We start from the raw sequence: 12,285 nt of genomic DNA on the forward strand, positions 1-12,285 counted from the left end.
TCTCTGTAAGAGCTTGTGTTAACATCTTGCATTAATATGGCCTTTGCCATGGCTTTTTTTCAGGAGTTAAGACCATTCCAGAAGACGCTCCAGCCTGCAGAGTTCTGCTGAGGAAAGAGGTGCTGCGTCTGGTCATCAACCTCAGCTCATCAGTAGGAACCAAAGGCCATGAGACAGGATTGCTCACGTAAGTAGATGCTCTAACTATACTCGCACAACACCCTCCTGTTCTGTTCACGGTCTTCTGTCTTACTTTACTTGCTCTGCAGCCGTGTAATGTACCTAAAAAATAATGCAAACATATAATCGACAGTTATAATCGTAAAAAAAAAAAATGCACCTCAGACACTCTGCATTATGTAGTTTCAAGAAGACTTATCCATGTGGTTTCCCTACCCTATTTTAGAGGATACATTTTTTTTTTAAACATATAAAAATTTAATAATAATTATATACACTTACCATCCACTTTATTAGGAACACTTGTACACCTGCACATTCATGCAGTTATCTAATCATCAGCAATGTGGCAGCAGTGCAGTACAAAATACCATGCAGATACAGGTCAAGAGCTTCAGGTGATGTGCACATCAAACATCAGAATGAAGAAAAAAGTGTGATCAAAGTCACAGAGGGGCTGGTCTGAGTATTTCAGAAACTGTTGATCTCCTGGGAATTTCACACACAGCAGTCTCTAGAATTGACACAGAATAATGCGAAAAACAAAAGATTGCGTCACTGACTGTTCCGTGGGTAGAAGTGCCTTGTTGATAAGAAAGATCAGAGGAAATGGTTTCGAGCTGCCAGAAAGGATATAACTCATATAACTTATATGATCACTTTTTACAACTGTGGTGAGCAGAAAAGCATGCACAAAACATCGAACCTTGAGTTGGATGTGCTACAACAGCAGAAGACCGCATTGGGTTCTCTTCTGATCTCTCTCCTCAACAAGGCGTTTCAGCCTGCAGACCTTCTGCTCACAGTTTGTTTTTTGTTTCTCGCGCCAGTCTGCATAAACACTAGAAACTGTTGTGCGTGAAAATCTCAAGAGATCAGCAGTTTCTGAAATACTCAGATCAGATTACTGAGGTCACATTGTTTTCCCCATTCTGACCATTGATGTGAACCTTGATTTTATGCATTGTGCTAACGCCACATGATTGACTGATTAGATAACTGCATAAATGTGCAGGAAAATAAAGTGGATGGTGAGTGTATATTTAATGTATATTTAATTATATAATTTAAAAGTAGTATTTTTGACTCCAGAAATGATGAAATTAAATGTTTCTACAGAAAAATATAAAGAGCAGTAAACAGTAATAAACTAAACAAAGTCTTTTTTTTTTTTTTTTTTTTTTTTTTTTTTTTTTTTTTTTTTTACATTTTAAAAATGCATCAGTAGTCTCAGGTTTCATAAGTAAATTCACTATTAGGTTTTACTGAGCATATTACAGAGCTGTTATAAAAGTAAAACCTGTCATGCACATAAAACCTGACAACCAGTATTCTTTGTTTTGTCTGAAGAGAGGTGGATTACGTAACATGTTAGTTGAAACATTTTTCAATAGCATTAAATATTTTGTTTGGAAAGTAATGTTTGGAAATCTAAAATGTTTTTTTACTGACTCAGTAATGCAGAAGTCATAAATATCTCAGACAAAATTCGTATTTAAAAATGCATGCATTATGTAAAAATGGTGTTACTGAGGAGAGTGTGTGATGATTTTGATTATTGAGTCTTTGCTGATGAACTACATTTCCAGTAAAGTGGAACATTTTTGTGCATGACTCAAGCTCAGGTTTGATCCCTTTTTCGCTCGAATACATCTGCAGGATCAAGGAAAAGTTTCCATATGCGTTTGATGACATCTGCTTATACTCTGAAGTGTCCCACCTGCTGGCTCACTGCATGTTCAGACTCGCCTCTCGACGCTTTATCCAGGAGCTGTTCCAAGACGTTCAATTTATTCCGGTAACCTTCCTCAGAAGTTTTGCTTGTGGCTCAACAAATAAACTTGAACCAAATGTTTATTCTTAGTCACCCACCAGGCTGTGCATACTTATTGTTATCATTATTGTCTTTTTTTTTTTCCTTCATATCCCGCAGCTTTATGAGGAAGCCGAGAGCATTTTGTCGATGCCGTCAAAATCTGTCACTGTAAATTGTCCACCAGAGTCCTGATATTGTAAAGCCCGTGCTTGCTGTTCCCCCACCCACCCTTCTCCACCCAGACCTCCTCATTCATTTTCGCCTGGCCTGGCTGAGACTTTATGGAAGATGGAGGCAATAAGAGGTAACGTGGGAATATGGAGCAGGTGGAGAGAAGAGACAAAAACGATAGAAGGCTGAAAGAGCGTCTGAAGAGGCATTTGTAGAACGTGTCTGTGGAGAAAAAAAGAATCGGTACGGCGCATTTAAGAAAAGATCAACGGAAACATACTGCCTGAACAAAACACAAAAAAAAAGCCTGAAATCAAGACAGAAATCTGTTTAAACTCCGGCAGTTGGAGTTACAACCAAAATATAGCTTTTGACTGACAGTTATGTGTGTAAAAGCACTGACAGTGTGGTGACAGTAAGAAAACAAAAATCCACCGAAAGCTGTACAAGATGCTGATTTTTTTTTTTTTTTTTTTTTTTTTTAATTTCTGTCTCAGTTCTGCACAGTCATCATGAACGCATTCAGATATGGACTGAAATAACAAACGCATGTTTGCTCTTCTTCCCTCTGGATCCCTCAAGTTTTGATTTTTAACACTACAAGATTGTGGTTTGTATCACTAACTTAATCCATGTATATAAAGAAATAAGCAGCGAGCCTGTAATTGACTTATTCATCCAGAGAAAGCCTCAGTTTTTGATCCACACCCACACGCCCACATGTGAGACAATCATCAGTTAAAGACCCAACCATCTGTATGGCAGTAACCACCTTATCATTTCTGCTACATATTAGGGATTTATCTGTTCTGAAGCACTGAATTATGATTCATATTTAAGCTTAAACATGCTCCTCTCACCCACAGTCTGGATGTTTCTGGGATAATTTGATGTAACATTAGCAAAATCAGTTCTTAATTCACTGGACAAGATATGACAAACATTGTGAAACAATGTTCCAAATATGTTTTCCAGGTAAGGCTGCTTATTTTCATCCTTTCCTTTTCATCCATTCACTAGGCATCAGTTCTGCTTTGACTGGCTAGTTTACAGCTACATCTCTCATGTAGGTCACTCTGTAGGTGTGCAGTTACTGACTGAAGCCTGTCCCCTCCATATTTATATATTACAGGGTTTTTAAATGCTGCAGTGTCACTGCTGGATTGAGAAATACTCCACCAACCAAAAATCTCCATCAGTGCTGTAGTCTGAAACTGACCCTGATGAAGGCGTTGTTAGGAATACTTACTAGGAGAATAATCAACAGTGAGGTGGTGTGATGAGGCCTGACGTGAAGCAGGGTTACTGTTACCACCTTAGAGATGTTTATTTCCCTATAACGAGAATGAAACAGAAAAAAATGATTCCTCTTATACCACAGCATATTTTTTATTAATCGAAGAATGACATTTCCATGTTTTATCCTTGCCATGTTATAGTGTAAACTATCCTGTTCTGATCTCTGTCCCGAAGACTTTCTCATGCCAGAAAACTTTAAGTAATAGCTTTAATAACTTTACCTCTGACTGTTACAAAGTGCTGACACTGGAGACTCCTTCCATAAATGTTAAAGAAACATCCCCTTACAGAAAACATCACCATTTCAATGATTACAAGTTTTTAATGCGATTATGGATTTGTGATCATGTATTTTATATAGAAACCTGAGATTTTCAGCTGCTGTTATAGAAAATTTATCAGCACCTTCCGACCAATCAGATGCGAGAATTTAACAGGGCTGTTAAAAAAATAAAAAAAGACGAGCTTTAGCCTCTAACTGAATACCTACAAGGTGACCAACAAGCTAGGAGTGTGTAATAAAGTGGCACAATGTAATGTATTTTAAAGTATTAGCACATTTAGGAGTTTACTGCTGTACTGAGTCTCCTCACAAAACCACTGTGACAGTTGAGACAGGAGCTCCCTAACTGCATGTTTAATATCGTTTGACAGTCTGCTTCCTTATAAATCCTGATTGTATCAACTGTCAGACGACTGCGTTTCCAGCTCTACTACTTTAAAATTCATTTGAAAGATTAAAAATGTCAGTAATAATATCAGAAAGGAGTTCAAAATTCAAGCAAATTCAGTGCAATTTACTGCTGCCACATTCATCCAAAGTGACTTGGGCGCATTCACACCTATTAGTCTGTGTGCCGAGTCTGAATCAGAGTGAGGTTCATACTGCTGGTTTGTTTGCTGTTTTCAACGAACTTTAATGAACCAAAAAGCAAATAGAAAATGTCATCCGAGGGGAGTGTTGGGCTGAAGCCTTCCCCGTAAAACTCATTCGTTGATCAGAAATACAGGTGACAAAAAAGTGAACAAACATTTACCCATTACACACAGAAGTCACAAGCCAGTGCAAAGTAAATGATAAAGTACTTATATAAATAACTAGTTTAAAACAGTTCTGATATCACATCCAATGTTTATTTTCTCTTTGTGTTTGGCAAACCAAATCTACAGAACATGTGGCATTTCTGCGGCTCTATAGCTCTTTATTCAGTTCCTGCAGTCGGGTCAGTTCAGAGTCCGATCTCTTTCTCACTAGAGTTCACTTGGACCTTGCTCTGATGCTCTTGGACCCGAGTGTAATTCTCACCTGTGTAAAGAACTGCCCTTAAGGGAGAACACATTAGGGGGCTGTTCAAACTGATTAAACACTGCAAATGTGAACGTGCCCTTTAAATTGAGCAGTCATGGGCAGAAGGTTTTGTCTAAGGACCTAACGGCTGCTTTCTGGCTTCCAATCTTGCTAACTGAGCCACCTGTTGTTTTAGGACGTTCCATCTCAGTTTTGTGAGGAGACTCAGTCACAGTAAACTTTCATACAGGTCAGACATTCAGGATGCACAGCAACAAACGATCAGCAATTTAACAATGACTAGATGATGGATTTGCTTGCTTTTGGGGAAAAAAGAAGCAGGTGAAAAAAAACACCATCTACTGAAGCTTCACTGCTTCACTCTGAGGAGAAGGTTAAGGGTTTTTCCCAAATCTCACTTCTGGTCACTGTCTTGGAACATTTCTGTCCACTATCATCAGATGTAATCAATAATAAGTGCATGTTTGGTGTCCAAATTTTGTTTCATTATTTTTGCATTATAGCGATGAGGCGAATGTAGCTAAAGGAGGTCCATAAGTACCAAATAGCATCATGCAGACTTGCTACTCAGCCGTGACCCTGACTGCGATTGAAAGATAAACAACAGGAAACACAATTAAATTTGTATATTCTAATTGACTAATGTACAGCAGAGAGAAGTGTATGCATGTCTTTTTTCTTCATTCCCTCTCCCACTAAATCCTTCAAAAAAACCCAACAGTTCAAAACCATCTTCCAGCTCTACTCTCTTCCAAAAGTATAAAATGGTCTGATACATTTCTATTGATTAACTTTAGCTGAAAACAATTAGACTTTTCTGACACGCACCTACACTCTTAAGGAACTTTCCATTCTAGCACCCGTAAAGTGGTTCTATCAGTTTGTCACACTGGCAGAACCCTTAAAGGTTCTATGTGTCCTTCAACATGGAGTTTTTCTGTGTAAAAGGGTGCCAAGGAAGATAAAAGAACTCTTAACTAACCAAAAAACCCTCAAGTTTTGTCTGAGTGTTTTTTGGAATAATAAGCTATAATGTGAGATGATGATGATGATGATGATGATGCAGATGATGCAGCGTTTGCTAGGTTAACTCCAATGCTTCCCCACCATCTGAACATCTTTAATCATTACTTTCAATGCTCTGAGCTTTTTGCTTTAAAGGGATAGTTTGGCAAACATAATGGATGAGCCATGAGACATGTTTGGCCCCAAAGTTTACTATAGTTTTGGTCATGGACAGAATATGCAATATAAAAATTCATAATGGAACTATGTACACTTCTGTTTTCAAACTTTGTGACACAGGGCTTAGGGAAATTATTGCATAGTTGTCCAAGATGGTCACCTCCATAACAGTTCTGTGTTCAGCTACACTGTGAAGTTTCGTTCATATTTATAGACTGCAGTAAGACTGCTTTCACACTTGGCATTTGTTTCCTCAAACACTAGTGTACGTTTTACGTGTAATCCTATGGATACGTGGCTGCCTTTAAAAAGCATGGCCCCTGCCATTTTTTTTTTTTTGGTCACAGTGAAGCTTCCAAACAATGCCATGTGACATCCAGTCAGGTCAGGAGTACGGGGGTAAGCGAGATAAATAAAATAAAACATGGAGGACAAAGTGCAGATGAAAAAATGAGTCTTGTTAGTGAGTGAATGTGAGATTTATGACACGTTGGATCAAAAATAGTTTGTTGCCAATGTAGGTGAAAATAACAGCGTATTTTTTGGGACATTCACCGGTATATGATATGACGTCCAATGTAACTGTGTTGCATGCAGTCAAGTTACACAAACAGCTCAAATTCTCTTGAATTTCTGCCTCTGAAACTACAGACAAACAACCTGCTCATCACCAGGGTTACACCAATCTTTATTTCATCTGCATTACTCGTAATAATACAGCTGATCTAGAGAGCAAGCTTGGGCTTGTTAGTGAGAAAATACTACCTAGACCTGGTGTCATCATGGTTACAGTGTGTTGCATGAGTCACTTTTTTTCCATATCAGCACAAAAGGCACTGCAGCTGGTGTGAAAGCAGCCTTAGTCCTTTTATGTCCTAAAAAAAAAGTGGGTGTGGTTTGAGGCTTGTATTTACACAGAATATTTGTGCAAAGTGTAAAGAAGCAAAAGTCAGACAACCAATATGTCTTGATATTGATCTTTTTTATTATTATTATTATTATTCCTTTAAAGCAGGTCCACAGCATTTGTCCTGGCCATTACATAAGCATGATGCAATAAATAACCCACTCATGATGAAGCCACAGCAATGCCTTTTCTCATTCTAATCTTTAAGCTGTTCATCAGATAAAGGTTGATCGTTTATTCGGTTTAGCCTTTATCTGTAATTATAAATTTGAGGTATTGAGATATACTTTTGTTCAATGTGCCTGTTGATTCCAAATAAATTATTTTGGTGTCATAATTGGTTTTATTGAAACGGAGTGATGGATTTGTTTGCTTCTTCTTGGCTGGACCAGTCACGCTATTTAGGCAGCTTTAATTATTTCGCCTTATATGTATTTTTTGTATTAGCATTAGACTTAATGAAATTGTCACAGCTTTTTTATTTATTCTAGATCCTAATAAATCCGCATCTTTATCTGCCTTGGCTTTTCCCACAAACACAAGGTTTTATTATTATTATTATTATTATTATTATTATTATTATTGAGTTTTTCTTTAAGATGCATTGTAAAGAAGTTATGGCTCTAAAATGACTGGCAATAACAGCCCATTCTTGTGTGGTTTTGAGAAGCAGCTGATTTTTGTTTTCTATTCTTTTTTTTGTTTTAATATGTGTATGTGACAACCCCCAATCAACTTGTGTAGGCTAATGAGATAGGCGAGCTTGGATGAACCGAGGCTGTTTGATAATGGCATGAAAATGCTGGGGATCCTGTCACAATGCTGATTTTCTCCTCTGTTAACCTCATAATTGTGTGTGAACTGTTAACATTTATTAACACGCCGCCACTCATCATCTGAGCATGTGAACATGTGGACTTCTGCTAACTGATTCACTAGAAAAATATGTTCTTGCATCAACGTTCATGATCCACATTGCCAGTTGACCAGTAATGCTGCATGAGCCATTTTTGAAGCATGATCAGCGCTGGTGGTTTCAGTGCCACTGTAAAACAGTGTACTAAATTCTAGTGAACATTTTGCTTTTTTAATTTCTGTGACCGCATTCTTTTCGAAGGGGTGTGTTCTCCAACACCATTCACACCGAATAGTTGGGACTGTTTTAACTGTACATCTGTGTCATGTAAAAACAAAAAGATGCACCTTCCATTCTTTCATTTTTTTTTTCTTCTGAAGTGCACTCATGAATTTGCAGAGCACTGTATTAAATTTATTAAGAACCATTTAATATTGAGATTGCAGAAATGGATGCAAAAGAAGTGTTATTTATATTTTTCCTTGAGGAAAAAAAAACATGTCTCAGAAAAGTTGTACATACTTGTAATGTTTTCTTTTATTTTCCCTAATTGTGGTCTCCCTTGTATAGTTCAGTGTTTGTTTTGGGCATTAGAAAAGAGCCTTGAGAAACAATCGTATGAAAGGGATGCATTGTTAATAAAAAAAATAAAAAAAAAATACATGAATTGTGTTAACTGTGATTAATCCATCTTCAGCAGCCCAGGGGCCACAAAATGAATTTAGAATACGTGTTCCAAATTATAATACACCAGTCAACATTTGAAGTGGATCAAAACCTTTTGTCAAAGTTGTCCTAAAACCAAAATGTGTTTCTTTCACAATTCATGCATAACATGTAAGTCTGTATGACTTGTGTGTTGCATTTGTTAAACCATGCAATTCATGTTTGTGTTACAGTACGAACTCAGATTTTTGATCTGCTGTAACGTGTGCAATAACATCTTGTTCTGTTGAACTGGAAAAAGCTTTCTTTCCTGTTTTGGGCCCTGCTTCAAGCTCTGATGCTCTGATGCTCCACACAGAGTGACTACAGTACAGTACAGTACAGTATTGCACTGCAGGCAATAATGTTTAAGAGGCATTTCCAGTCCATTGTGACTTCAGGTGAATCACAGAAGTACTGAGCAACCAACAGTTTTTTGGTGCACTTGTCTTCACGAATGTGTGACAAGCCACTTCACACCTTGTGACAAACAATCATGTCTGGGCACCATCAGAAGAGATGAGGCATGAAATTCCACTGATGACAACATTGATTAATAGCAGGCTTACATGTTATACGTGAATTTTGAACAATACCCATTCTTGTCTTTTTTTGATCCACTTCAAATGTTGACTACTGTAGTTTTGTGGCTCATAAGATTAAAGAACGAGCTATTCCCTGTTATCCCTCTAGGGGGCAAAACAGAGAAATAAACGCAGGGCCATAAACTCAGCTAATGACAAAATAAAATGTGCTAATGTACTTAATTAGCAAGCTAAAACTTATCCCAATGAAGTCCATTTTAGTTTGATGTTGTAACACCACAGAATGTGGTAAAGTTCAAGGGTGGGTAAATACTTACACAAGACACTATGATGAAACCATAAGTTGGAAAACTTTGTCTTGTAATGAATTGCAGTGTTCTTGTGTGGTTTGTAGGTGATATGCACCAATCAGCCATAACATTAAAACCTGCCTAATATTGTGTAGGTCCCCCTTGTGCCACGACAAGACCTCTGAAGGTGTGCTGTCGTATCTGGCACCAAGCTGTTGGCAGTAGATCCTTTAAGTCCTGCAAGTTGTGAGTTGGGGCCTCCATGGATCGGACTTGTTTGTCCAGCACTTCCCACAGATGCTTGATTGGATTGAGATCTGGGGAATTTGGAGGCCAAGTCAACACCTTGAACTCTTTGTCATGTACCTCAAACCATTCCTGAACAATTCTTGCAGTGTGGCAGGGCACATTATCCTGCTGAAAGAGGCCACTGCTATTAGGGAATATCGTTGCCATGAAGGGGTGTACTTGGTCTGCAACAATGTTTAGGTAGGTGGTACGTGTCAAAGTAACATCCACATGAATGCCAGGACCCAAGGTTTCCCAGCAGAACATCACCCAGAGCATCACACTGCCTCCACCTGCTTGCCTTCTTCCCACAGTGCATCGGGTTGCCATCTCTTCCCCAGGTAAGCGACACACACACCCCCAGCTGACTAGCCTTCGCTCCCCACGCGCATCATTGTGCCTTGGGTGTCCACGACCCTGTCACCGGTTCACTGGTTGTCCTTCCTTGGACCACTTTTGCTAGGTACTAACCACTGCATACCGGGAACATCCCAAAAGACCTGCCGTTTTGGAGATGCTCTGACCCAGTCATCTAGCAGTCACAATTTGGCCTTTGTCAAAGTCGCTCAGAGCCTTACGTTTGCCCATTTTTCCTGTTCCCAACACATCACCCTTGAGAACTGGCTGTTAACTTTCTGCCTAATATATCCCACCCCTTGACAAGTTCCACTGTAAGGAAGTAATCAATGTTATTCACTTCACCTCTCAGTGTTATGGGTGATCAGTGTATGTTAGACTCGTTTGTGCATTCAGAATGAACATGTTCAGATAAATGATGGTAAATGAACATATTTAAGAGGAATTGTTTAATTATTTGAGGAATTAATTAAGAATATGTTTTATTGATCACCAACCTGTTTGTTTGTTTGTTTGTTTGTTTATTTATTTATTTGGTCCGGCCCACTTGACATTGACAAATACAGTGTGGCCTGTTATGTAAAATGAGTTTGACACCCTGCAATACAGAATGTGTTTTAAATAAGAGCATGTTTTTAAAGCACTCTCAGGGGTTTTACTAATTTCCAGGCTCTGCGCCAGTGCCATTTCTTTGATGCATTTTCCAAATGAAGAACAATTTTGAATCTATCTAGGGACCCGGGGTAGTGATTCCACTATTCCCCTTGGTGTGACCTCTTCAACTCGCTCCCACAGTTTAATAAATCCACTGGTGTTATTCCCTAAAATATAAACCAAGTAAAATGAGTAAATCGGATGTTGTTGTGGCAGAGGGGGCGTGGCCTAGCGTCAGCTGTGGACTGAGAGGAGGCAGGTTGAACCGGCAGGTAACACATGATGATTCTCACCTGTGTCTTATTACCACTAAGGTTTCTTTGTGCTTTCAGGGAGTGAGCCAGAGAGCGTGTCCTAAATGGCCACTCTTATAAGTGATCTTCAACATTGAACTTGAGCAATGCTGCAAGCTAGTGGCTTTTTTTTTTTGTTTTTTTTTGAGTTTTTGGAAAGTGGAAAAACACAGTTCTACAAGTTTTAAGAGGTGCTTCTTAGAGTGGACTCTGACTCTGAGAATTTCCGGAATGGAAAGTTCTCATTGCATGAATGAATGAATGAATGAATGAATAAAGTAAACAGTTGTCTAGCATCACAAATATTTAAATAGTTTTAAATATTTAACCTGCCTAAGTGGGTTTTTCTTTTTAATGAACACAAAGTAACTGATTTTTAATTCTATAATTTATACAAAATAGGCTTCCATTATAGGATTCTTACAGCCAATATGGATAACTAATGCTGTGATGATGATGATGATGATGATGATTATTATTGTTGTTATTATTATTATTAATTAAATACTGCTATTGACCTATAAAGCACTGAATGGTCTCATGCCACAGTACCTGAACGAACTCCTGGTCTTTTATGATCCGCCATGCCTACTTGGTGCAGGCTGTTTGTTGGTACTTTGAATAGTGATGGCTACAGCAGGGGGCAGAGTTTTCTCTTACAAAGCCCCACAGTTATGGAACAGCCTTCCAATTAGTGTTTGGGACTCAGTCACAGTCTCAGTGTTTAGTCAAGCCTTTTATTAATAGTTTTTTCTTAGGTAAAAGGGCAGATCTGGAGGGATCACGGGCATGGAGTGTTTTGGTGAACTGGGAGGTTTGGATGCTGTCGACCCCCAGTCTCACGGGTTCACTCAGGTTTGTTGATGGTGTTGTGTCTGGCCTCTTTATGTCTCAGGGCACCCACATGTCTGTCTTACCTTCTGGCTCTCCATTTTAGTTATAGCTAGCCTTGCCGGAGTCCCTTCTTGCACTCTGCAGACAATGTACATTGTCTTTAACCATTACATGACAATGAGCATACCTAATAATTTGTGTTTCTCTCTCTCCCTCTCTCTCTCTCTCTCTCTCTCTCTCTATCAAGCTACACATGCTACTCCTGAGATACCAGCGATCCTGACCCCTTCTGCCCTCTGGATCTGCCTGATCCATCTTGATGCCCTGCTTCTGGTTGGATTTCAAGTCACCTGAAAACCACTCGCTGCTGTTGAGGATGGTCCCATATGGACAGCCTAAAGATCAATGAGATTCCTGTGGATCGTACCACTTGAAAACCATTAAGACGGCTTAGGACTGTGTAACACTTCTCCTAGGTTGGGTTGGGAATGAGGAGGCAGGAGGCAAGCTGAGGACAACTCAGAAGGGCTCTTTATTCTTTTTATTTTTACTTTCGCTTTTCAGTTGACTCATTCAGAGACGAACACAAACACAGC

General features: G+C 38.9%; 1 protein-coding gene across 2 annotated transcripts in view; it reads left to right on the plus strand.

Annotated features, from left to right (window-relative positions):
• The window catches only part of rictorb (RPTOR independent companion of MTOR, complex 2b), a 42,052-nt gene extending 34,848 nt beyond the window's left edge, over positions 1-7,204 (plus strand). For both annotated transcript variants that reach the window (XM_034311141.2, XM_034311142.2), the window contains 3 exons: positions 64-187; positions 1,840-1,978; positions 2,114-7,204. In XM_034311141.2, the coding sequence (XP_034167032.2) occupies positions 64-187; positions 1,840-1,978; positions 2,114-2,188 (338 nt within the window). In that variant the 3' untranslated portion in view covers positions 2,189-7,204. The remainder of the gene's footprint in view (positions 1-63; positions 188-1,839; positions 1,979-2,113) is intronic.
• The last annotated feature ends 5,081 nt before the right edge of the window (positions 7,205-12,285 follow it).

Source organism: Pangasianodon hypophthalmus, chromosome 15 (genome assembly GCF_027358585.1).
Source record: "Pangasianodon hypophthalmus isolate fPanHyp1 chromosome 15, fPanHyp1.pri, whole genome shotgun sequence".
In the NCBI taxonomy this organism is placed as follows: Eukaryota; Metazoa; Chordata; class Actinopteri; order Siluriformes; family Pangasiidae; genus Pangasianodon; species Pangasianodon hypophthalmus.